At 38.0% G+C, this 27,625-nt stretch overlaps 2 protein-coding genes across 5 annotated transcripts in view; one reads left to right on the top strand and one right to left on the bottom strand.

Moving 5' to 3' along the window:
- Nucleotides 1–1,887, bottom strand: part of KCTD19 (potassium channel tetramerization domain containing 19) — a 31,203-nt gene extending 29,316 nt beyond the window's left edge. For 3 of the 4 annotated variants that reach the window (XM_039222780.1, XM_039222770.1, XM_039222787.1), the window contains exon 1: nt 1,848–1,887. In XM_039222780.1, coding sequence (XP_039078711.1) covers nt 1,848–1,850 — 3 coding nt within the window. In that variant the 5' untranslated portion in view covers nt 1,851–1,887. The remainder of the gene's footprint in view (nt 1–1,847) is intronic. The other variant, XM_039222796.1, reaches the window with a different exon arrangement.
- A 99-nt stretch (nt 1,888–1,986) lies between these two features.
- Nucleotides 1,987–27,625, top strand: part of LRRC36 (leucine rich repeat containing 36) — a 51,558-nt gene continuing 25,919 nt past the window's right edge. Inside the window, exons 1-5 of the mRNA XM_039223502.1 lie at nt 1,987–2,077; nt 10,314–10,441; nt 13,760–13,952; nt 14,740–14,836; nt 18,193–18,281. Coding sequence (XP_039079433.1) covers nt 2,008–2,077; nt 10,314–10,441; nt 13,760–13,952; nt 14,740–14,836; nt 18,193–18,281 — 577 coding nt within the window. The 5' untranslated portion in view covers nt 1,987–2,007. The remainder of the gene's footprint in view (nt 2,078–10,313; nt 10,442–13,759; nt 13,953–14,739; nt 14,837–18,192; nt 18,282–27,625) is intronic.

Here is a 27,625-nt window from a genome sequence, read left to right on the forward strand (position 1 = left end):
TTAAAAGTTCAGATTTATGTATTCATAAGTGAATTGTCTATTTTGCTTCAAGATGACCTAGCTTCTCAACAGTATAAACAACTAGAACATATAAACATACAAATCATCAAACATACACATCATCTGTATCATATTTTAAAATAAACCCTCAAGGAGCACTACTCTTACAAACAAAATTTAAAACATGGGAAATTCTACCTAAAAAAGAGCCATAGAACAATTTTGAATTCTAGGTAAATATTATGCATGCTGAATCAACTGGGGTGCAATGTACTGATACAACATTTTGAAATGCAACAAAAAACTATGGGTTGATAAAGGGATAAATAGATGGACATGTGATAAAACATATACAGCAAAACATTCACTATAAAGTCTAGGTGGTGAGTATATAGTTCTATCAACCTGTTTGAATGTTTCAGAATTTGCATTAAAATGTTGGCGGAGGGAAAGAGTATTAAAGAAATGGTTGCTCAAGAGAGGAAAAGCCCACTTCTCCAACAAAACCTGCATCTCCTATTTTGACAGCTCCTCCTATTTTGAAGGAAAATAAATTCATGCAACAAAGAAGGGGGTGGAGTTCTCTCTTATAATAAGCCTGGTCTAAATATTCAGAGATAAAGAAGAACAATTATATATGCCACATTTGAGGTTAGAAGAGTTAAAGGAGACATGAGAAAGATGACAGATTTTTAAATGGTGTCAGGATTCACAGAAGCAGAGGGAGAAAAGCCCATCTAATGAGCTAATCTAGGCTCTTGAGTCTGGGCCCTCTTAAACATGGCTAACGCTGAACATGACAAGCTGATGGTAACTAAGGTCCCCACCTAGACCAGAAAGCATAAACATGCAAGGACTCTTGATTTTGCTTTCTGTTGTCCTTAAAGATGATTAGCTGGTTGAGAGCCCAGTGTAAGTGCTCCTAGTGTATAGATTTGGGGTGTCAAAGAAAACCTGCTAGCTCCTTGAAGGTGAGCCACAGTTCTGTTTTCAGTCCTCTTTTCTTATTAAGGAGAGGCTTGACAAGAGTGTATTGGCTTAAGAGTTTGCCTTCTTCTTACAGGTATGTGTCCCATCCACAAGAGGGCTCTCAAGAGGTGCCTGCTGAAGTGAGGGTAGGGGTTAAGGCTGTGGGTGTTCTTTCTGGAGTTTTCCTCCCAAAGACTGCACAGGAGTTTGTTAGAACTATCCCAGTCTGGAGAGAGCCTCAGTCACAGGTAAGCTTGAGGACCTGTAGTACTTGAGGGGCAAAAAGCTTCTTGTCAGACTGACTACAGGAAATGGGGTAGCCCTAGCATAATCGTCTTCACCCCATTCCAAAGAATATCTTTCTTTTCCACACTGATCCCTATCTCCCAAAGAAGCGCCTTCCAAATCAATTTCTAGAGCTAGAACCAGCCCATGATCTAAAGACCGGACTTCAGCTCCTCAGAGTCAAGTTCCCCAACGGGTCAGATCTGGGGCTCCCTTCCTAGCATGTCTCAGAGAGCTGCCTCCCACCTCTTACTCTAATCCTTCAGATCTGGACACCCTTCCATTCACCCGTCGTCAGTGCCTGGTCAACAGCTCCAAACACTGAGATAGGAAGACCTTCACCTCTTCAAGAAGCACACCCCCGCCCCTCAGACCTGAAGTTCCCAAATCCTCAGAGCTAGAACGCTTCATCCCTCAAAACAGGCACATTCTTCCAGTTCCTCAAAGCCAGCCCCCAAATCCTTCAAAGCTGGGGCCATATACTACCACACGTCCTAAAGCCAGGTCCCTACCCCAAAGCTATAATCCTCGACCGCAACGCCACCCTATTTGTTTTATTGTTTTTGGTGTGTCCGCCAGGGCTGGCTCCATACCATAGTCGGGACTTCTGAGGCTAGCCGGCAGGCGCGTGACCTAGGCAATAACGGCCCGAGGAGCTCGGCAGCTCGCGCCGGGGGCGGGGCCTGAGGAGGGGGCGGGGCCTGGCGCGCGCCAGCCTGTCTCGCGGGCCGAGACAGGTAAGAGGCGGGCTGGATGGCGGAGCAGTGGGATCTGGACGAGGAAGGCGTCCGCCGCCTGGGGGCGCTGACCCTGGAGCAGCCCGGTAGGGGCAGGCCGGGAGGGTCTGGGCCAGGAGTATGGGGTCTGAGGCTGAGGGGAAAAAACTGAGGTGGTAGGTGGGAAACCTGAGGCGACGCGGGGTAAGGGTGGTGGAGGAGCGGTCCCTGAGGCGGAGGAGGGGTTATTGAGGCACAAGAATTACACTGAGGTGGTGAAGGAAATGAAGTAACCCGAGTCTGGGGAGAAGGGCGAGAGGAACGGAGTCTGAAGTGGAGAAGGAGAAACTAGATTAACGGGACACTGCGGCCAGGAACACAGAACTGGATCAAGTCTGAGCTAGCGGAAGAAAACGGAGCCCCAAGAGAGGCATTGATGGGAGAGGGGACGTGCCGAGAAGCGACTTTGAGGTCGTGGTGCTCTTGAGGCACAAAGGGCGTTCATTTTGGCATTTTCTGAAATTTCAGACCAGGAGGGCTTTTTCTGTTTGGGGTAAAATGGGAAAGGATGTTCCTTCGTCAACCCCTCTCTTCCTCCAATCTCCACCTCAAGAGCTTGGCCATTTCTTTGATCCATCTGGATGCGTGGACTCCTTTTAAGAGACACTCAGAAAAGGGCTTGTTGTGAAAGCAGTGGCAAGCTGCTCATCTCTCAAGGCCCTTATGGCAGTGCCCCAGCCCTGACTTCGTCCTAGGGGTGCAACTGGCTGAGTGACTGCTGACCCCACCTTTGACCTGGGGTCTGACTCACACAGCTTGTTTTCTGAGTTTCTAGGGATAGAAACATTGGAAAAGTTATCAGCATTCCTAATTCGACTTTTATTCTTACTAAATTTACTGTATCATTAATGCCAGGTCCTGAGTTAAATGCTCCCTTCACCCCCGGCCTTGCAAAATTTAATCCCCATAACAAGCCTATAAAGCAGATGCTTTTATTGTGCCTATTTTACAGATAGGTTAACATTTAGGTTTAGACGCCTGCCCAAAGCTTCCCAGCCCAAAGTGACACAGCTGGGGTTTATTAACCCAGGACTCGCGTCTAGAGCCTACGCTGTAACATAAAAAGTTGCCTTTCTTACTTCCTCTGGTACTTTTTATTTGCAGATAGGACATAATTTGGTTTTATTTTATTTATTATTTAGGGGGCACCTGGGTGGCTCAGTGGGTTAAGCATGTGACTCTTGATTTCTGCCCAGGTCATGATCTCACCGTCATGAGATTAGCTCTCCTGGAACACCACGTTCCCCAACCAATGCTGGGCGTGAAAGCTGCTTAAGATTCTCTCCCTTTCCCTCTGCCCCTCCTCTGCTTGTGCTCTCTCTCTTTCAAAAAAAATTTTATTTAAAATTTATAAAAATTAGGGCATGTTAGTAACAAGCATTACATGAGGGAACAAAGAGGGTATTAATCTTTCCTTCCTCTGGAAATCCCTCCACCCCCAACCAAAGGTAAGGGTTTGGTGTGTATATAAATAGACCGATGCAGATATTTCAGGTTTATTTTTTCTTTTCCAGACTACCTTGAACTCCCCTATTTTACAAGTTAGCTAAGAAAAGCTTTATTGGTTTGATAGACTTGTGTATTTTTCGTGCCTTTTAAAAATATGCTGATTCACTTTTATTTGGTGGAGGGACATGTATTTCCATTCTCAAGCTAGAACAATATATGGCAGATTTTTTCTTGTTTTTTGTTTCCTTGTTTTAATACAGTCATTTGAATAATAAAATTAATTGTGCTCATTCTGATAATTCAAACAATGCAAAATTACCTAAAGTAAAAGAACATTCTTTCCTCTCCCTCTTTCTGTAACTTTTCCATTACTTATAGAAACATATGCACATAGGTATCTTTTTTTTTTAAGGAATAAGAGCATATATATTCTTTGGCAGTTTGCTTTTTTTTAAACTTAGCAATACATATTTTTCAATTAAATTAATGTGTTGGTATATGCATTATAAAATTATGTAAGAAATCACAGTGATCATCTTTGGAGAGAAAAGTTTTTACTTTTATTCTGTACTTTTCTGTACTGTTGGAATTTTCTGGCTACACTTTCTTTTTCGTGCCCAGAGGGATAATCTTGTGGTGCAGTTACAGATTGTTTGGTATGTTTGCTTTTCAGTATATTTCTCTGCCCTAAAAAATCGCATAAATGTTTAAATTATCCCTTGTCATGCAGAAAGTTTCCATCTTAAGGTAGTCAAGTTCATTTTTCTTATGATTTGTGATTTTTGTACCTTATTTATGAAGTTTTTGCCTACATTGAGGAATACTTTTTTTTTTTCTAAAAATTCTGCAGCTTTGTTCTTCCCATTGAGTCTAATCTACGTGGAATTTAATTTATTTTTGTATGTGAGGTGTGACTTGGTATAATTGTATTTTTTTAAATACTGATAGACAGTTTCCCTGGAACCTATTTATAGTATCTCTGCTATATTCCAAGTTCCTTTGTAAACATGGATCTATTTCTAAGCTCTCTGTTCTGTTCCACTGTTCTGTTTGTCTATTTCTACACCTATATCACCCTTTTGTACCTACCATGGCTTAACAGTAGGTTTTGATGACACTTTACTCTTTTCTCTTTCAAAGTCATGTAGACTATTCTTGGTCCTTTATTCTCTTTTAGAATTTTAGAATCAGCTTGTCAGTTTTCATGAAAGCATTTGAAGCAGGGATGCGTCCTGATCTAATACTTATTTTTAAAATATGACTCTTACCCATTAGAAGCCTGTTACAGATAAGAGATAATGAATGGCTTGGACTGGGAGGATGACAGTGGAGATAAAAAGAAATAGAGTCAAGGTGTGTGTTTTGTGGGTAGACAGGACAGGACTTACAAAAAATTTTGAATATGGGGCACAAGGAAAGGGAATATTAAAAAATAACAATTAGCCTTGGCTTAAGTTATTGCTATGTAGATGATGGTGCTATTTAGAGAGATCTCTCTAGAGAGCAAAGACTATGGGAAAGTTTGGTTTGGGGAAGGGGAATCAAGAGTGCTGTTTTGAACATGTTAAGTTTAAAATACCAGCTAGATATTCAAATGTGAGACTTTTAGTAGGCAATTGGATATACAAGTCTGAATCTCCGAGGAGAGAGGTCAGGGTTAGAGATGTAAATTTTGGGGAGACATTAGCAAATAACTGGTATTTAAAGCAATAGGGCTGGATGAAGTCACCTAACTAGAGAATGTGGATGGAGAATAGAAGGTTTCAGACTCATTTTGGTGCATTTTAGTGTTTAGAGGTTGAATATAGAGGGAAGAACATGGTGTCTTGGAATTTAAGAAATGATAGTACACCAAGGAAATAATAGCTGTGCCAAATGCTATTGACAAGCTAAGCAAGCAGAGAAGTGTCTGTTAGATTTGGCAACATGAAATTCATTGGTCACTTTAACTAAGGGAGTTTCAGGAGAATGGAAAGCAAGGAGTCCAACCTGGGTTGGGATGAAAAGAAATGACAGGGGCATCTGGATGGCTCAGTCAGTTGAGTGTCCAACTCTTGATTTAGGCTCAGGTTATGATCTCATGGCTTATGGGATGTAGGCTTTTTGCTGCTTGGGATTCTTTTCTCTCTCTCTCTCTCTCTCTGGCCTTCCCCCCAACCCCTTGTTCTCTCTCTCTCTCTCAAAATAAATAAGCTTTTTAAAAAAAGGGAATGATATGTGAGGGAGAAGAGATAGTGAAGGTAAGAACCTTTCCTGAGAAATTTGGTTATAAAAGAGGACGTAGAAGTGGAATATTAGTTAGGGGGATATGATGTGATGTGGGACCAAGAACCAGTTTTTTAAAGGCACAATATACTAGAACATATTTGTGTGCTGATGATAATTATTTGGTAGAGAAAATATATAATTAAGTACTTTTTGGCTTTTAAAAATAATTCCATTAATTTATTATATAGGTAATATATTATTTTAAGTTTATTCATTTTTGAAAGAGAGAGAGACAAGTAGGGGGAGAGAGGGAGAGAGAGAATCCCAAGAGAGAGAATCTGATAGTCCAGAGCCTGACTTGGGGTATGATCCCATGAACCATGAGATCATGATCTGAGCCAAAATCAGGAGTTGGTACTTAACCAACAGCCTCACAGGTGCCCCACTTCACCCCCATTTCTGCTGACCCCTAAGTCTGTCTTCTACATGGATGATGAGCAGACTGAACTTCTAAAACATAGACATGATTAAGAGCTCCTTTCTTCCTTTTTTACTATTATTTTTTTCAGAATGTCATATGGTTGTGATCATTTATATGTAATCTCTGACAGCCACTAATCTTTAAAAAATTTTTTTTTGAAGAATTTTATTTTTTTAAGTTTATTATTTATTTTGAGAGAGAGCATGCATGTTAGTGGGGGAGGGACAGAGAGAGAGTTCTACTACTGGTGTGGAGCCCAACCTGGGGTTTGAACCCCAAACCGTGAGATCATGATCTGAGCCGAAATCAAGAGTTGGGCAACTCAACCACTCTGGCACCCCTAAAAAAATCTTTTAACTGAGATAATTGACATATACCATTATATCAGTGTCAGGTATACAGCATAATGATTCTATACTTGTATACATTGTGACATGTATTCATGCAATAAATGTAGTTAATATTTGTCACCTTACATAGTTACATAGAAATTTTTTTCTGGTGATGAGAACTTTTAAGATCTACTTCCTTAGCAACTTTCAAATATGCAACACAGTATTGTTAACTAGTCACCATGCTATACATCAGTGATCTGTTTACTGTTACCTTTTTCAGAATGTTATATAGTTGGAATCATACGAGTAACCTTTTCAGACTGGCTTCTTTCACTTAGCAATATGTATTTAAGGTACCTTCATATGTTTACATGGCTCAATTGATAGCTCATTTCTTTTTATTGCTGAATAATATTCTACTGTGTGGAGGTACCATAGTTTGTTTATCCATTTACTTAATGAAGGGCTTCTTGCCTGCTTCTGAGTTTGGGCAGTTATAAATAAAGCTACTACAAACATTCAGGTTTATACATATAAGCCTCTATGTACAGGTATAGGTGCTATAAACATAGAGGTTTCAAGTCATGTGAGCAAGTATCAAGGCACATGATTGCTAGATCATTGGATAAGCTGTGTTTTGCTTTATCAGACACTGCTAAGCTGTCTTCCAAAGTGGCTACACCTTTGAATTCCACCAGCAATGAATGAGAGTTCCTGTTGCTCCATGCTATGGTCTGAATATTTGTGTGCCCCCTCTCCATTTATATGTGGAAATCCTAATGCCTACTGTGATGATTAAGATGTTAAGAGGTGGGGCCTATGAGAGGTAATTGGGCCATGAGGGCACAGCCTTCATAAAATAAGTTAATGACCTTATAAAAGAGGCCATGTGAGAACACATGGCTAAGTAGGTAGTCTGCAACCTGGAAGAAGACTATCACCAGAGCCCAACCCTGCTGACACTCTGATCTTGGACGTCTAGCCTCCAGAACTGTGAGAAGTAAATGTTTGTTGTTTATAAGCCACTCAGTGCGTGGTATTTTGTTATAGCAGTCCAAACAGACAAAGACATCCCACATCCTTACCAACATTTGGCTGTCAGTGTTTTGGATTTGAGCCATTCTAATAAGTATATGGTAGTATCTCATTGTTGTTTTAATTTGAAATTTCCTAATGACTTACAATGTTGCGTGTATTTTTATATGTTTATTTGCTAGATGAGTATCTTCTCTGGTGAGATGTCCAACAATTTGCCTATTTTTAAATTGAGCTTTTGGTTTCTTAATGTTGAGTTTTAAGAGTTCTTTGTATATTTTGGAAATCAGTTATTTTTCAGATATGTGTTTTAGGTATATTTTCTCCCATTCTGTGTCTTATCTTTTCATTCTCTTAACAGTGTCTCAGAAAAAATTTAAATATCTATTTAATTCATTAAAAGAGCCATAAGATACCCATTACATGTTAACGTAAAACATCCATGATTTTGTGACATCATGTACCAGTCATTTGAAAGATATTAACTTACTGAGTTACGTAGATCCTCCAAATGCTGACAAATTTCATTCTATATAACATTTAAAAATTATGTTTGTTAATGTCATCAATCTCATTAGAAAGATCTTTGAGTGTTGGGAAGCTGTCAAGTTCATAGTGGCAGATAAAAGTTTTCCAAAATTCTCATTTCTGCTGGAAATTCAAATGTTAGAATTGACAACAAGTACTAGCACTTGTTTTCCTGAAATATCAATCTCACTTTTTTTCAAGAAAATGTCTGCCATCAAGTCTGAATAACCATCATATATCAAGGTTTTTGTTTTTCCAAGTATAAATGGTGTTCCATAAAAAAGCAGCTAGTTAAGCTGACATCTCAAAAATTACACAGGGCACCCACCATACTTCAGTATGCAGCAGAAGTACTTCCTGCATAGTTCTCATTTAATCAGACCAATAAAAAGGACATGTACTGAAGTTCAAAACTTATTAAAATTAACCATTTTTACTGCTTTTTAAAGCACATTCTTAAATGAAACTGGCTATTTTGAAAAGCCACAGTAAAGAACTCAGTGACTATGGGTGAAGTTTGATGCCACTGCCTTGAGTCATCCTAAGGCCCCAGTAGTTTTTCCTTTTGTACCATAAATGCAACAGTGGAAAAACTAATTAATATTTTAATATTATTATGACATTAATTAAAAAAATACTTTTGATTTTGTGGACCCCTGTACATGTCTAGGAACTACATTTTGTTTTGATATCTTTTAACTTCAGATATATTTTTGTTTCAGAATATTAAGTTACAATTTTCATTTGTGTTGTAGCTTTCTGGAGTGCTTTCATACTTTAGGGATGTTACTCTCTTTTTTCTTTTATTAACCTCATATAAAATTTGACTGTAATCCTTTTCTGTGGCTCTTTTAAGTGCAGTAAGTTTTCCTATACTTTTAGATAGAAAAGGTGGGCCAGAATAGCCTTTCCAGTTTCAGGGTTTTGGAGCTCCCTCTTCTGTTATGTTCACAAAGTACTAAAAAATGGAGCTTTATGCTTCCTAATATCTACCATCTTTTCTTCTCTTCCAGCTTGTATCTGGGCCTCTCTTTCCTTTGAACCTCAATGTAGATTCTACTCCCACTCTACTTCTCTTTCTTACTGATGTGGGTCTTGTCTTGAAAGGGATCTTCAGTTTATTACTTTTCAGAGTTTATAGGGTCCAAATTGTTCTAGGGTCCAGATTGTTCTAGCACCGTAAAACCTTATTTCAATGCAGTCCCCTGGCACCTATCTACAAATTGGATTTTGCAGAACCTCCTTCCGGCTTTGATTGTTATTGTATTTGGCTCACTACACTTGGCAATGAGTTCCTATTGACAATTTTGAAATTCTCCTCTTTTCAGTGCTGTTAGAAGTCTAGTTGACTTTCTTCCATATATATGAATATATATGAATATATATGAATATATATGGAAGAAAGTCAATATATATGTATATATGAATATATATGGAAGAAAGTAAATATATATGTATATATATTCTTTAAAACAGTTACACACATACACACTTTTCCCTCACTTAATATCTTGGAGGTCTTTCCATATGATCATCTACAACTCAAACTCATTCGTTTTAATGACTGCATAACAATAATTAACACATTCACAGCGATGGTCATGTATTAGGCACTATCCTAAGTTTTGTATATATATTCATTTAATCATTACTGTTAACACCTTATGAGTTAAGTACTGTTATTATCATCCCATTTTACAGATAAGGAAACTGAAGTACAGAGAGTTGAAGGGACTTGTAAAAAGCCACAGATGTAATACTTTGTCCATTGTATCAGTGTACTATTATTTAGGACATTAGGTTCTACTTTTCTTCTAATGAATCCTGTGATCATTTCCTTTTTCTTTTTTCTTTCTTTTAAAAAAAGCTATTCTAAAACCTTTCTGCAATTGATACCTATATGTATAAATTATATATCCTAGTGAAAATTTTTGTGTATTATCTACAGGGCTAAATTCTGGCAGTGGGACTGCTAAATTTCTTTTTAAATTTTGTTTTGAGAACTTTTGGAGACTTTTACTACATCCTTCAGGGTGAATAGAGAAACACAGGGGTACTGTAAAACCAAGGTTTGGTATCACTGTATTAGGTGATATTGCTGCTTTTAAAAGGAAGATGATCTTCTTATGAGCCTTCAATGTAGGATCTTTCACAAATGGGATATGGGAGGAACGGAAGGCCTATTTTCACTGACTCTTGTTTATCTAAGCAGAGATCATAATATATCTACTGATGATTTCTTTTCAGAACTGGTGGAGTCTCTTTCATTACAGGGATCTTACGCTGGAAAAATTCATTCCATTGGTGATGCCTTCAGAAATTTTAAAAATCTTCGATCCTTAGATTTATCAAGAAATTTGATCACTAGCCTGAAGGTAAGTTCTATACTCTATGACTAGCCAGTTCAGCTCTATTAATTAATTAATTAATTAATTAATTATTACTGTCAGTTGATGGGAAGAAATAAGAGATAAAGCCAGCCTGGGGAATATAAGATCTTCCTTGTAAATGTTTCCAAACTAAATTTTATTATTTGCTGTAAAATTCACTTGACTTTATTCTATGTTTGAATTTTTTGGAATAAAATATTGAAGAAAACTTCTTTTGTACTCAGGGAAAATTATATTAAATGATCACAGCCTACAGCAATAGTACAAAATTTTTATGTGTGTAAAAAAATTACGAGAAGCACTTGTGAAAGTACAGATTCTTAGTTCTTAAACTGAGAGAGATTCTGAGTTAGTGGGTGTGGGGTGGGTTCAGGATATACCCAGGGATTCTGAAGATGTTGGTACATGGAGTACACATGGAGAAACATTGGTCTGGGTTGTTACTGGATTGTTACTGGTTGTTGCTAAATAATATTTTCATGGAGGAGGAGGAAATGGTGGTCATAAAAACAAAGAAAAATGTCTAGATCAGGGGATGGTAGAACAGAGAGCAGGACAGGAAAGTAGGGTGGGAGCAGACTTGAGCAGTGTGTGGGGATTAGCAAATACACTAAGAGCTCTACAAACATCAGTGTGAGCGCACAGAGGTGGAAGTTCTGTTTTCTTTGTGGTAGACACCCAAATGGGTTTCTTCCACATGTTCCCATTTTACCCAGTTGTGGGCCTGTCTTGATTAAGCCCTTCTTTGCAAGACTCAAGATGAAGGACTCACAGATGCTATTCAGGATTAGTTAATGATCTCCTGGATTATTCCACCCATTTTGTGCTTTTTAGGGGGTACTTGTTCAACAGTACAAGCCAGACCCAATCTCAAGGTCTAAATGAAGGATCCTAATAGAGGAAGTCCAAGCAAGCCTTTCCACCTAGGACTCTAAAAATAGAAGCTGCAAGTTAAACTAGGTCTTTAGACTATTTAGTAGCAGCCATTTGTATTTGACCCATCAGTTGCAGAAAGCATTAATTCAGAGTTGTTTAAGTCTTCTCTTTTCACATTACGTATGTATGTATGTATGTTAATTTTCAGGCTAAAAAATTGAGTGAACGTTGTCATTATTTGTTTTTATACTCACTTTGTTTCCACTTCTATAAATTGAGCAAAAAGCTATTGTGAGGATTAATTAAATTAGCACGTGTACACTGCTTGGCATATAGGAAGCACCTGGTAAATGTTTTCTACATTTTTTTCATCTATGACTTTTCTGTATATATTCATCTCTAGCAGTTCTGAATAATTTTGCTTAATTTTCTCAGGGGGTAAATGTTTTGTGGTTATTTCTAGTGTAACTTTGGGGAATACATGAATTCATGCAAGTGGGAAAAGTGAGAGGAGGATAGAAGTCATTTCCTTGACTTTTACACTGAGGGACATTAAAAGATTAGAGTTGGGCCATTAGACGCATTTAAATAGAACCCTAATGGCGTATTGCCCGGAAAGTGTGGCCAAAGTTACTGACGCTTCCACAATATAGAAGTTAGTGGAATTGAAATAAACCAGAAAGAAATGAATCAAAGTATAAACAGGGTCTTTTCAGAAATGCTTTGTGTATATCTTTGCGTTTTCTAATTTTTTGCAACAAAAAAATGGTAATTTTATTTATTTATTTTTAAAAATTTTTTTTTTAATGTTTTATTTATTTCTAGGAGAGAGAGAGAGACAGCGTGAGCAGGGGAGGGTCAGAGAGAGAGGGAGTCACAGACTGAAACAGGCTCCAGGCTCTGAGCTGGCAGTCAGCACAGAGCCCGACGCGGGGCTTGAACCCATGAACCGCGAGATCATGACCTAAGCGAAAGTCGGACGCTTAACCGACTAAGCCACTCAGGTGCCCCAAAAAATGGTAATTTTAAATGAGAGGAGGATAAAAAATGTATTTTTACAAATACATTTATAAATGTATAAATAAATACATTTTATTTTATAAAATAAATAATTTTACCATTCTGGAATAACTGTCAATGACAGAGTTCCTTCTATAGTAAGCACTTTTACTACTAAAGTTTATGATTGTACATATATATATGTATATATGTACATGTTTTGAATTACTGTCCTGAAATTTAGTGTTGGGGTAAAGTCAAATACATGAAAATTAAGCAATTATTTTCAATAATTGATTTCAGCGGGGCACCTGGGTGGCTTAGTCGGTTAAGTATCCGACTTTCGCTTAGGTCATGATCTCACAGTTCGTGGGTTCGAGCCCTGCGTCGGGCTCTGTGCTGACTGCCAGCTCGAGCCTGGAGCCTGTTTCAGTCTGTGACTCCCTCTCTCTCTGACCCTCCCCTGCTCACGCTGTCTCTCTCTCTCTCTCTCTCTCTCTCTCTCCTAGAAATAAATAAAACATTTAAAAAAAAATAATTGATTTCAGCAAAGGAGGAAAGTGTGACTTTTCTTCTCCAGTATCCCAGAGAAATGGAAGGGTAGGGTAATTCTGAAAGGAAAAACAAGGACAAGAAATGTTTCAGACTGTTCCAGGATGCAAGATTGAGAGATAGCATTGTTTTGTTTTCCATATAATCCATTGACCCTAAACATGAGGCATTGAGATATAAGAACACAACAACAACAACACACACACACATTTAATTTTCTTTTATTATGCCCTTCTCCCCGGAACTATCTCTTTTGCCTACTTCCTTTCCTCCTGAAAATCGAGGTGTTTCTAGGGTCAGGAGAGTGGATGTGACAAAGTGAGAGAAGAGCAAAAGTGATTCAGCCTAACTACCACTGGAAGGGAGAGTGATTGGGGAGTAACAGAAGTAGAGAATTGACTGCAGATATTTCCATGTCAGACTTTGTAAGGAGGAAATGTATGTATCTATGAATTATTTAATACAGAGAACATCCAGTGCTCATGGGATGCATTGTTCTTATTCTCAGACATCTTAATTTTTTTTAATGTTTATTTATTTTTGAGGGAGAGAGAGACAGAGCACAAGCAGGGGAGGGGCAGAGAGAGGAAGACACTGAGCAGGCTCCAGGCTCTGAGCTGTCAGCACAAAGCCTGACGTGGGGCTCAAACTCATGAGCTGTGAGATCATGACCTGAGCCGAAGTCGGATGCTTAACCGACTGAGCCACCCAGGCACCCCTCAGGCATCTTAAATGGGAGTTTCAACGCTGCTTTTCTCATGAGTGACCTAGGTAACATGTTTAAGGATGGAAGTAATAGATATATTTACACTTGTATCTATGAGATTCTTAGTCCTTACCAATGTGCATTTTCATAATGTGGTCTTTTCCTTGCAGGGCATCCAGTATTTATGTTCACTCCAAGACCTGAATTTATATTATAACAACATTCCTTCATTAGTGGAGGTATCCCGCCTACAGCCTTTACCCTTCCTCAAAGAGCTAGATTTGAGACTCAATCCTGTTGTCAGGAAAGATACAGATTATAGGCTCTTTGCTGTGTACACGCTACAAACTCTGGAGAAACTGGGTGAGACTCTCCTCCCCTGTTCCTTGTCCCAGAATTTACATTAAACCAGCTGCCTCCTAACCTTTTGGGTGTTGGCCCAAAGTGTGCACTGGCAGGATATATTTGTTTATTAGTCAATATTTATGTAACTCTTTTGTGTTGGCAGGATGTATGACGAGTCCTTTTTTTATTGAATGACAATCTATGATTTTTATCAGTTACTTCCAGCTTTAGTTTTCTTCAGTTGATGGTTTCACCACCACTTCCTCTCCAACAAAGAGTTTCCAGGTTGAGATTTATTTTTCCAGGTGCCCCAAATTTGCAACTATATTAGCAATAGAAAATGAATACACCTCTCTGGGGGTTAGTTGGTAAGGAATAATAATTACTCCTTCAAATGAGGTAATCCACCTTTCTTTATAATTTATTGTTGAGTATACATTTCTTAATAATACAAACTTGGATTTCACATGCCCCTAGAAAAGTTATTATAGGGAAACTAAGTAGTGCCTTTCAGAAACAGTGTAACTTTTGGCATTAATATTAGGCCTTTTGGATTGTTTGCTGCCATAAACTACTTTCTGGCAGGGGTAGTTACACCTATGTGGCAATTGTTGCTATGGTATCTCTGTAGTCTCCCTGAGTTACTACTTGCTCCATGACAACATAATAGCATTATTTTGTGACCTGTCTCTAACAAAAGAATATGAGACTGATCTTTAGTCTTTACTCTGTGAATATAGTTTTCTGACCCACTACTGTTTACTCCAAAAAAGAAACATGCTCAGACCACGGTTTTTGCCTCCAGATGATCGAGTTGTGCGAGCAAGTGAGAGAAAAGCTGCCAAGCTGCATTTTAGTCAGTTGGGCAACAGTGAAAATTTTCTTTTAGAGGTGGAAAAAAGGTAAGACAATCCTTTACAAAAAAAAGTTTTAGTTTGGTTCTGGATGTAGACAACAGTGAATTACTGCTTAATGTCTTCACTTTCCAATAGGAATCTCCACAAGTTGTAAGAATCCTCAGATCAGGAATAAAAGTATCTATTCAATGTATTAAGATTTACCTAGGATGAGAATCTGTCCCTCAGAGGGAGCATTTCTGCTTTGCTGAACTATTGGGTCTGCTTTAGATATAATTGTTGAAAATTCTCTAGGGGCGCCTGGGTGGCTTAGTTGGTTAAGCGTTGTCTGACTTTGGCTCAGGTCATGATTTCACAGTTTGTGGGTTCGAGCCCCGCATTGGGCTCTGTGCTGACTGCCAGCTCAGAGCCTGGAGCCTGTTTCAGTCTGTGACTCCCTCTCTCTCTGACCCTCCCCTGCTCATTCTCTCTCTCTCTCTCTCTCTCTCTCTCTCTCAGAAATAAATAAAGCAAAAAAAAAAAAAAAAAAGAAAATTCTCTAAAGCTGTTGTTCAAAGCTTACAGATAAGGATACCATGAAATGACTTATACCCATAAATGCTTACCGAATCTTTCTTGGAGTTATACATCAGTGCATGGTCTTTTCCTATTGAATTAAAAGGTTTACATTACCATGGAGATAAATTTGTTAGAAGGAAAGGAAAGTATTTTTCTACAAAACCAAAGTAAACAGACCTAAAGTGTCTGAAACTCTAAAGTATCTGAAAGGTAGATTTTTCTACTTCTTGTTACTAAAACATGAACAAAATAAGATACCATAACTTCTACTACAAAACCCATGCTCTTTATTTTTAAAAAGTAGCTTTATTTTTGAAAAACAGAAATCCATTACAATTTACATAATACAGAAGAATACAGTGAAGAAAAGTAAAAATCACCCCATTTTCTACTACCAAGAGTTAACTACTAGTAATGTTTGGTATATATCCTTATAGACCTCTGTATGCCTACCTATAGACACATGTACATGTTTCTGTTAGTATTGTTTTCTGATGATAAAAGTAATGAATGCTTGTTATTGAGAACTTGGAAAGTATAGAAAAACCATTAAGAGGGGCACCTGGGTGGCTCAGTTAGTTAAGCATCCAGCTTCGGCTCAGGTGATGATCTCTCAGTTCGTGGGTTTGAGCCCCACACTGGGCTCTGCACTGGTGGTATGGAGCCTGCTTGGGATTCTCTCCCTTCCTCTCTCTGCACCTCCTCTACTTGTGCTCACTCTTTCTCTCAAAATAAACAAATAAACATTTAAAAACCACAAGAAATAAACAAGCAACTCATAATTTCACTACCAGAAATAAACACTAATTATATGAAGATAAATATCGTCTTAGCCTTATATATGCATGTGTGCTTATCTCCAAAATTATGTTATATAATAGATATCTAAATACATATTAATAATAAAGATAATACATATGTAATATTTATTTTATAGTAATTTGCTTCCTATATGTACCATTTTTAGTTTGATAAGGTATCATGAACATATCTCCATAGCATTAAATATTCTTCCCAAAAATGAGTTTTTATTTATTTGTTTATTATCTTTCCCTACCATGAGGACTAGGACTTTGCTTGTCTTGTTTATTGCAGTATCTCTGGTGCTTAAACAGTGCCAGACATATATAGGTATTAAGAAACAATTTGTTGAATGATGAATGAATGAAGTAAATGTCTGTTAGCCTTGGATCCTTCTCTTTGCCTATCTCTGCTCTTCTCCTTTATATTTTTTCTTTTCTTTTTTAAGTTTATCTATTTATTTGAGAGAGAGAGAGAGTGAGAGCACAAGTGAGAGAGGGACAGAGAGAGAGAGGAAGAGAGAATCCCAAGCAGGCTCCATGCTGCCAGTGCACAGCCTGATGTAGGACTCAAACTCAAGAACCATGAGATCATGACCTGAGCTGAAACCAAGAGTCAGACACTTAAACATGACTAAGCCACCTAGGCACCCCTGACCCTTTATATGTCTTATAATGTAACCCTCAGAGAGCATTTTTAGTTCCCTATATATATTTTTTTAGTTCTCTATTTTTTAAGTCAAGTATATTGAGAATTTTACATAGAGTAAAATTCACCCTGCTGTTGAAAGAAATGCAATATTTCTAAAAAGTTGTTTATATATATATTCTGTGACCTAATTCTTATTTTAAGTCATTGGGGGGAACCCTGTTTAATGTACAAATACAGAGATGAATTAATTTGTAACTGAATACATTTTCTAGTAAGGCAGATAATTAGCACCATCATATTTCTGTTTAGTTATCATATAGTAATTGTAAAACCAGAAGTAAAATTTTACTCAAGTGCCCAGTCCTAACAGTGTATCTAAGCTCTACAATCTTGGGTAAAGATTTTTTTAAAGTTTGTGTGTTTGTTTGTTTGTTTGTTTAGACCCAAGTTAATTAACATATAGTGTAATAATGATTTCAGGAATAGAATTTAGTGATTCATCACTTACATATAACACCCAGTGCTCATCCCAGCAAGTGTTGTCCTTAATGCCCATTGCCCATTTAGCCTATCCCCTGACCTAACACCCTGCCAGCAACCCTCAGTTTGTTCTCAGTATTTAAGAGTCTCTTATGGTTTGTCTCCCTCTCTGTTTTTTTCTTATTTTTGCTTCCCTTCCCCTATATTCATCTGTTTTGTTTGGGTAAACATTTTTTATTTTTTTTTTTAATTATTATTTTTTGGGGGGGAGTAAAGATTTTTTTAAAAAGTCTTTCTGAGTCCCAGTTCCTCCAACCTAAAATGAAGATAATAGATAATAGGGAAGCTTTTATGATTAAATAAAATGGTGGATGTAAAGTGCCTATCTCATAGTCTAGGCTGTCTTCTGTACTTCCCCAATCTGTACTTCCTGTACTTATATCTTACTATACTACTTCAATCAAATGCTACACTTGTCTTTCTTGTCTGTTTTTTGTTTTTTTTTTTTTTTTTAACTAATGGCTGTAGTTGTCCCCACTATAATTCTTGGTAGCAGAACCTTCCTTTCTGTGTCCTATGAGTTTTTTAATTCAAAAGAAAATTCCTATTCCTTTAATCATTCAGACCTAACTTGGTGTCAAGAAAACAATGTCTGAATGTTCTGGCTTTCATACTTTAAAGGCTGAACTATAGTATCTTCCTCTCTCACTATTCACAGTAAAAATATTATGGCCTTAAAAATAGAGTTTAGTGGAAATATTTGTGAAATTAATATTTTCTAGAGCATTTTGGGGAAAAATCTGATCACCATGAATTAATGTTTTCTAAATAGCATTTAGTGGTGATCTCAGAAAGCTTCTTTTGAGTTTTCTTTTAAATTTGAGTTTTAAATAAATTATTCTATGTGGCAGCTCTAGGGAGAAGACAATGAAAAACTGTGTGACAGATGAGAGCTCTGCATCAAAAATCAATGCTGATATTGATAACAGAATTGAAACTGGTAAGTTTTCTCTCTTTGATCACAAAATGCTTAAAACAGAAGTTATTTCAATTTTTATGGGCAGTCTTGGGTAGGATGAGGACAATATAGTTGAGAAATAACAAATTTGAAGTAAGCACAAGATTTACTGACTGTGCTTTTCTTCCTTTTCTCACTGCCAGAAGGAGCCCTATTTATTGAGCAGGCACTTACCAGAACCCATTAAGTACAAGCTGTAGTCAGAATGTAATTTCATTTATATCGGTTTACATTCGGTACATTCTGAAATTTTCATTGCCAGTCCTCATGGCTCTGGAGCATTGCTTATGGTGATTAATTCATTAACCAGAGACTGGTGACTCATCTGCATCAATGTAGCTCAGAACTTGTGCTTCTCCACCTTGAACCTTTGCAACTGCATAATCTCTTGTGTTTGTGTTATATTCCTGGCAAGCATTGCCTAAAAGCACTCCTGGTAGTGCAATATGATTTGAGTGGTTATACCACATTAATGGTTGTGGCACACAGGCTAGAAGAAAGGTTTCCACAAGAGAAATTGCATGCAGTGGACCCTAATGGATTAACTTGGCACTCATTAGATGACCTTTTATTTGAGAAAATTTTATTCTGTAGAAACCTCTGTCCCTTTGAAGGATATATCAAATTATTTATAACCTCTAAAAATTAACCTCTAATATCTCAGCAATAACTTTAATAGATGAAGTGTGTAAGTTTAGACATTAAGAATTTCCAGTTTATAACATACAGTATTTTGTTTTCCTTACTACTTGTCTATCCTGGCAGACATTTATTGACAAGTGATTTTAACATGATTTAATGGTAAAATAAGCCATCATGAAGTATAATTTTTATTTTTCTTTCTTGGAAGCATCAGTGTAAATATGTCATGGAGCATGGATTGCTTTATTTCATTTTAATTTCATTTAATTTTTTTTAACGTTTATTTTTTTGAGAGAGAGAGAGACAGAGACAGAGACAGAGCGTGAATGGGGGAGGGGCAGAGAGAAAGAGAGACAGAATTCAAAGCAGGCTCCAGGCTTTGAGCTGTCAGCACAGAGCCCAAGGTGGGGCTTGAGATCACAAACCATGAGATCATGACCTGAACCAAAGTCAGATGCTTAACTGACTAAGCCACCCAGGTGCCCCCTTTATCTCATTTTAAACAGCATCTTTTTATATTTAAAATTTGATGAAATTCTATTGTAATACTTGTGGAAAATACTGAAAAGCATGAAGAACAGCATTTGATTCATTCATAAGCCTGTCCCCTAGAGAGAATCCCAATGAATAATTTGGTATACAACCTTCCTGTCTTTTTTCTAAGTAAAAACATTTATATATCCATTTCTAGAATGACGAAGGTACACTGAAGTATAATTTGACTGTCTGTTTTTGTATGAGTTGAATTAAACTTCATTTATGTTATATTAAATCATTAGCACACATGAAGTTTCACTCCGTGAATTAAAATGTTTTAAAGTGCACAGTCTCTCCTCTGAAAAAACTGCGTTGCTAAGGCCCATTTCTAAAGGTTCTTGGAAGCTCCAGCTGTTGCCTGGATTTTTTTTTTTAATATAAAATTTATGTTGCTACCTTGAAACGTTAAAGAGCTTTGCTTTCCACTGAAAATCATGTTTGTGCTAGACCCGTTGGGAATGTTGCCTGTAAGCACTGTTGGTAATCCAATATGACTAAAGTGGTTATGCCATGCTAATGGTTGTGCCACAAGCTAGGAGAAAACTTTCTGGAGGACAGTTTCCACTAGCTCAGTTCCAAACAGTGCTTTCCCACCAATCATTTAGAATGGACAGGGAAACTCTTGTCTTAGATCTTCATCCTATTCTCCTAACCACATGATCTTTGACTCTTTCAGAAGTTCCTCTCTCTTTTCCCATAGCCCTAAAACAAACATACCTAGCCTATGTCTTTAGACTCTCTTTTTTCCTTATTTGCCCTTATTGATCTATTTGTAAAACTTGCTTTATTCCCTCTCTCTAGATGACTCTTAAATATTGATCTCAGGCACCTGGCTGGCTCAGTCAGTAGAATGTGTGACTTTTGATCTTGGGGTTGTAAGCTGGAGCCTCATGTTGGGTATAGAGATTACTTAAACATAAAATCTTTATTTTTTATTTTTTATTTATTTCTAGGATAGAGAGAGAGAGAGAGAGAGAGAGAGACAGAGTGAGCAGGGGAGGGTCAGAGAGAGAGGGAGACACAGACTCTGAAATAGGCTCCAGGCTCTGAGCTGGCAGTCAGCACAGAGTCCGACACGGGGCTTGAACCCATGAACTGTGAGATCATGACCTAAGTGAAAGTCGGACGTTTAACCGACTAAGCCACCCAGGCACCCCTTAAACATAAAATCTTAATATAGGTAGATAGATCTAACTTCGTATATACTTGGAATCTCCATTAGAAAACTTTACAGTTCTTCAAACTAAACATGTTAAAAAACCAAATGACAACTTTCCTCCAGCCCTAAACAGCAGCTAGAGTTTCATCAGTGTTACGACCACTTTCCTAGAACTCAGGCTTAGAACCATACTAAGATTTGATGCTGCTCCTTCCCTAAAGGCCAGCTGAACATTTATACTCTATAGTATGATCCACAATTGATGAGCCTTCCTTTTCCTTTCCTAATGGTCTCTTAACAGGCATGTGTAATAGCTATCATTTACTGAGTGTAAACCCTGGGCCTGGCACTGTGCATTATCTTATTTAATCCTCACAACAACTTTGAAGGTGGTTATAATTATCCTTGTTTTATGGGTGAGGAAACTGAGACCCAAAAAAGGTGAAATAACTTGTCTAGTTATACAGTAAGTAGAAGAGCTGGAATGCAAACTCTGGTCCATCTGTCATCAAAGTCCTCTTAAGCATTACACCAAACTGCCTCCTGGTCTCTTCCTTCAGTTCATTTTGTAATTTCCTATCAGATTAATTTTCTTAAAACTCAGCTGTGATAATTATACTTGCCTGCTCAAAAATTTCCATGGCTCCCCTCACCTACTAAATTAAGACTCCTTAATTTGACATACAAGATTTCCTTCAACTCTGGCCACAGTTTATTTCTTCAACCTAGCCTGAAACCTATCTCCTGTTTCTGAATGTCAATTTCCAATGCTGCAATCAGATCAAACCACTGTCTCTCCTCAGATAGCTCTTCCTTTCTCCCTCCTCTGCCCCTGAACTAATACTGTCCCTTTAGCTTGGCATGCTTTAATCAAAATCCTACCTTGTTTTAATGACCCAACTCAAAGTCCATTCTCCTTAGTGAAACTTTTTTTGAGTCTTCAACAAAAAAATTTTCCTGGTTTTCTAAATCCATATAATCCATATATATATATATATATATATATATATATATATATATATATACATACATACACACACACACATATATCCTGGTATATATACTCTGGAAATCAAAATGCAGCCACTCCCTGAATCACTCGATGCAGCATTGGGAACATGAGACAAACATAAAAGAGCTAAGTAACATAATCCCAGGCAATGCATATGAAAACGTCAAGTGGATGGTAGAAATCAGTATTCCTCAAACTCAGGGCTATGGACTCAGTCAAGGGATACACTCAGAGGTCCACAGGTAGTGTGAGATCCTTTACTTTTGAGTTCTTGTTTGATGCCATTATGAAAGATATTTAAAAGATGTAAAGGTATGTAATACACTTTTAAAAAGTATTAGTCTTTTGTTTAAAAATATGCTTTTTTAGAACAATTTTAAGTTCACAGCAAAACTGAACAGAAAAGATGGAGTTCCCATATACCCCCTGCCTTCACACACACACACACACGCGCACACACACACACACACACACACACACACAGCCTCTGCCACTGCCAACATCCTGACCCAGGGTGGTACTTTTGTTAAAATTGCTGAGCCTACATTGACATGTCATTATCATCCAAAGCCCATGGTTTACATTAGGGTTCATTCTTGGTGTTGTGCATATTATTGGTTTGACAAATATATAGTGATGTGTAGCCGCCATTTTAGTATCATACAGCATAATTTCACTGCCCTAAACTCTGTGCTTACGTAGTCATCCCTTCTTCCCCTCGAACTCCTGGAAACCACTGATCTTTTTCCTGTCTCCATAGTTTTAGAATTTTTTCCTAGTTATTTTTATTGTAGCAAAATACATATAAAATAAAATTTACCATCTTAACCATTTTTAAGTGTAAGTTCAGTGGTATTAAATACATTCATAATGTTGTGTAACCATCACCACCATCTCCAGAACTCTTTTCATCTTATAAAACTGAAACTATATCCATTAAATGATAACTCTCTATGTCCCCCTCCTTGCAGTCCCTGGCATCCACCATTCTATTTTCCTTTTTTTTTTTGTAATTTTTTTTTTTTAATTTCTAGGAGAGAGAGAGACAGCGCAAGCAGGGGAGGGTCAGAGAGAGAGGGAGACACAGAATCTGAAGCAGGCTCCAGGCTCTGAGCTGGCGGTCAGCACAGAGCCCGACGCGGGGCTCGAACCCATGAACTGCGAGATCGTGACCTAAGCGAAAGTCGGACGCTTAACCGACTAAGCCACCCAGGCGCCCCCACCATTCTATTTTCTCTCTCTATGATTTTAACTGCTTTAACTACCTCATATAAGTGGAATCATACAGTATTTGTCTTTTTGCGACTGGCTAATTTTGCTTATCATAACGTCCTTAAGGCTCATTGATGTTATAGCATATGTCAGAATTTCCTTCCTTTTTAAGAGTGAATAATATTCCATTGTTTGTGTATATCACATTTTGCTTATCCATTCATCTATTGATGGTCACTTGGATTGCTTCCATGTTTTAACTATTGTGAATAATGCTGTTATGAATATGGGTTTGCAGATACCTCTTTAAGACCCTGCTTTCACTTATTTGAGGATAGGCCCAAAATTACTGCCTCATATGATAATTTTATTTTTAATTTTTTTAGAAACTACAATACTATTGTCCATATCATCTGTACCATTTTATATTCCCACCATACAGTTGGACCAACAGTTCCAATATCTCCACATGCTTCCCAACATGTGTAATTTTCTGTGTGTTTTTTTATTTAATAGTAGCCATGCTAGTGAGTATGAGGTAGTACTGATGGTTTTGATTTTAATTTCCCTAATGATTAGTGATGTTGGGAATCTTTTTTTTTTTTTATTGAGAGAGAGAGAGAGAGAGAGCACGTGAGCAAAGGGCAGAGAGAGAAGTGGTGCTCATCTGAAGCAGGGCTCATGCTCACCCTCAGCAGGACTCAAGCTCACCCAGTGAGCTTGAACTCATGAGACTTGAACTCATGAACTGTGAGATGATGACTGAGCCAAAGTCAGATGCTTAATGACTGAGCCACCCAGGTGCCCTATTGAGTGTCTTTCATGTCCTTATTGACCATTTGCATATCTTCTTTTGGCAAAATATCTATTCAAGTCCAATGCCCACTTTTATCTATTGTTAGTTTTTAAAAAATATTTATTTTTGAGAGAGAGAGAAAGACAGAGGGCGAGTGGGGAGGGGGAGGGTTGCAGAGAGAGAGAGGGAAACACAGAAACTGAAGCAGGCTTTAGGCTCTGAGCAGTCAGCACAGAGCCAGATGCAGGGTTCAAACCCATGAACAGCAAGATCATGACTTGAGCCAAAGTCAGACCCTCAACCGACTGAGTTACACAATCACTCCTAATGCCCACTTTTTAGTTGGGGTTTTTGTTGTTGAGTTTTAGGGGTTCTCTATATATTCTGGATATTAATCCCTTATCACATATATGATTTGCAAATATTTTCCCCTTTTTTTAAAAAATATTTTTTAATTTATTTCTAGGAGAGAGAGAGAGACAGCATGAGCAGGGGAGGGTCAGAGAGAGAGGGAGTCACAGACTGAAACAGGCTCCAGGCTCTGAGCTGGCAGTCAGCACAGAGCCCGACGCGGGGCTCTAACCCACGAACCGCGAGATCATGACCCAAGCGAAAGTCGGACGCTTAACCGACTAAGCCACCTAGGCGCCCCGCAAATATTTTCCCCTATTCAGTGGATTTCCTTTTTACTCTGTGGATATTGTTTTTAGATGCAGAACATTTTAAATTTTCATGAAGTTCAATTTGTCTGTTTTTTCTTTTGTTGCTTTGCCTTTGGTGTCTCATCCAAAAAAATCATTGCCAAATCCAATGACCTGTTTTCTTCTAAGAGTTTTATAGTTTTAGGTCTTACATTTAGGTCTGATCCATTCTCAGGCAATTTTCATATATGATCTTAGGTAAGGGTCCAACTTCATTCTTTTGCATGAAGGGTGGGACATGAGTAGTTGCTATTGCTACTGCTAAGAACTGAACTTGACTGAAGTTAACTTCAGTTTAACTTCCAGGTCTTCCCCTGGAAAGTGAAAGCCTTCTATAGATTCCAGAATTCCAAAATAGTTACATCAGACAGATTCTGCCAGTGTAATTGTCGCACAGGCAGAAGACATGCAGGATGTTGCTTACTCTGCCATCTTCCCCATCTCCATAGTTTAGCCATTTCCAGAACGGCATATAGTTGGAATCATTAAGTATGTAGACTTTTCAGATTGGCTTCTTTGCTTAGTATTATCCACTTAAGATTCCTTTATGTCTTTTCATGGCTTGATAGCCCCTTTCTTTCTAGTGCTGAATAATATTCCATTGTCTGGATATATCACAGTTTATCCATTCACCTACTAAAGGACATCTTGGTTGCTTCTAAGATTTGGCAATTTTGAAAAAAGCTGTTATAAACATCCATGTGCAGTGTTTGTGTGGACATAAGTTTTCAGTTCTTTTGGGTAAATACCAAGTATTTAGTTTTGTAGGAAACTGCCAAACTGTCACCCGTACAATCTGCTTTTTAAAATATCATTTTATATACTGAGCTTCTTAAATTGAAGTTTCTCAAACTGGATTTATATTCTCAGAGTTTGTGAGAACATTGAATTTGAGAAACACTGATGTGGATGGACACATGCTTTAGAAGCTCAGACTGTGCTAAGAGCAGATGTGAAAAGGTTTTGTAGCAGTTGTGGAAACAAAGTCATCAACCTTAAAGGCTGTGGAACCCTGGAATAGCCTGAGAGGAGGAGGAGGAGGGCATTGTGGTTGGTGGGATGCGTGTGAAGAGCTGTGTGAAAGTGGTAATGAGTATAGCAGGCCATAGAGACAGTTGAGTGACCATGTGGTTTGAGTAGAAAGTTTATGTTGGATAGAAGGTCAATTATTGGAGAACAATGAATGCCTTACTAAAGTTAGTATGTATTCATTTAGCACACATATACTCTGAACTGAAAGGGGCCCTGCTCACTCTTTTAGCCATTTCCTTTTACCTTTAAGTAGAATTACACCTAAAATATATTGATCAAATGGGTATCTTATTTTGAAACAGCAAAGGGGCGCCTGGCTGCCTCAGTTGGTAGAGCATGTGGCTCTTGGTCTAGGGGTTGTGAGTTCAAGCTCCATGGCAGGCACAGAGATTACTTAAAGTAAAGTAAAATCTTAAGAAAAAAAAAATAGCAAAGAAAAATTCACCACAATCATCCTTGTACATCCTTGTACAGGAACGAAACCAGCATTATCTATAATAGCCCAAAAGTCCCTCAGCTGATGAATGGATAAACAAAATATTGTATATGCATGTAAGGCATATTATTCAGCCATAAAAAAGAATGAAGTACTGATACATGTACAATATATATCTTGAAAAAAATCATGCTAAGTGATAGGAGCCAGACAAAAAGGCCAAATATTATGTTATTCCATTTATGTGAAATGTCCAGAATAGGAAAATCCATAGAGACAGAAAGTATATTGATGGTTGCCAGGGCTGGCAGGGAGAAGAGGATTGAAAGTGACAGATAACTGGGTTTCTTTTTGGGTAATAAAATTAGATAGTGGTGATGATTGACAACTTGACATACTGTAAAGGGTTAATTGTATGGTGAGTGAATAAAGTTAAAATAAAGATTCTCTTCTCCCCCAAAAAAGTGATTCTAAGGGTGTCTGGGTGGCTCAGTTGGGTGAGCGTCCAACTTCAGCTCAGGTCATGGTCTCACAGTTGGTGCATTCAAGCCGCACATTGGGCTCTGTGCTGACAGCACAGACCTTGCTTCGGAGCCTCTATCTCCCTGTCTCTCTGCCCCTCCCCTGCTCGTGCTCTTTCTTTTTCTCTCTCTCAGAAGTAAACATTAAAAAAAGTGATTCTATAACTCTTGGTAATTAATTAATATGTAAGATGGATGAGAGTCAAAGAATTAGTTTCTATCTTGAGAGATTGGTTGAATAGTAATGCCAATAGTGAGATGCAGATTGGAGTGGAGGGTGGGGAGCATCAGTATAGTAGGCCTAGAAGTGAAGATAATGAGTTTGGTTTAGAAAATATCAACTTCTTATTCGTCTGGGAGGGGGGCACTCCTTGGATGAAGTTCAAGAAACTTAGGTCTGGGCCAAAACAGAGATCAGAGTGGAGATTTAGATTTAGGGTCATCCAGATTTAGGTGGTAAAGAGAAGGTCTGGTAGCATTTAGCAAAGAGTTTGGACGTTGGGGTATTTGCTTAAACAAAGAGAGGGGTTGGAAGAAAAAGAACCTGAGAATCTGAAAAAGAATATAAGTGCAGCAGAAGGAAACAGGATGGAGCAGGGTCTTGGACACCTGGGAAGTGTAAGTGTTGTTCTGTTGGATAAGGGTAAGAGGAGGCCTGAACTCAAAGTCCCAGTTTACTAACCATCCTCATTATCTACTAAGAATCAGGTTAAGACTATTAATTTATGCTTTACTTTGTTTTTTCTTTTTTTCCTGTGTTATTACTGCAATAGGATCCAGGAAACATAAACTTTTAAGAGCTTTTAAGTAATTCTGTCAAATACAATGGTGGAAGAGCATTTCATACTGAAGTAATAGGAAATTTCAATCCAAGAAGGCAACTCAGAAGTAGGAAGTATTTGGGGTACCTGGGTGGCTCACTCATTAAGAGTGAGACTCTTGGTTTCAGCTTGGGTGATGATCTCAAGCCATGTGGTTTTGAGCCCCACATCAGGCTCCATGAGGACAGCTTAAGATTCTCTCTCTCCCTGTCTCTTAAGATTCTCTGTCTCTCTCTCAAAAATAAATTTTAAAAAATAAACTTAAAAGAAGTAGGAAGCATTTTAGAGCCCCAAATGGACTGAGGGGCTAGATTTTCAAAATGCTGACTTTATTCAGTGTGTATTCTCAGTTGCCCTGGCTTACAGCAGCTTTCTGTTGCCAGAGCCTACAAATAAAAACTAGCAGAAGAGCACATTGTTTGACAAAGGCCCAAGTTTTTGAAACTATCTTAATTCT

Source organism: Hyaena hyaena, unplaced genomic scaffold (assembly GCF_003009895.1).
Source record: "Hyaena hyaena isolate Hyena2069 unplaced genomic scaffold, ASM300989v1 scaffold_18, whole genome shotgun sequence".
NCBI lineage: Eukaryota > Metazoa > Chordata > Mammalia > Carnivora > Hyaenidae > Hyaena > Hyaena hyaena.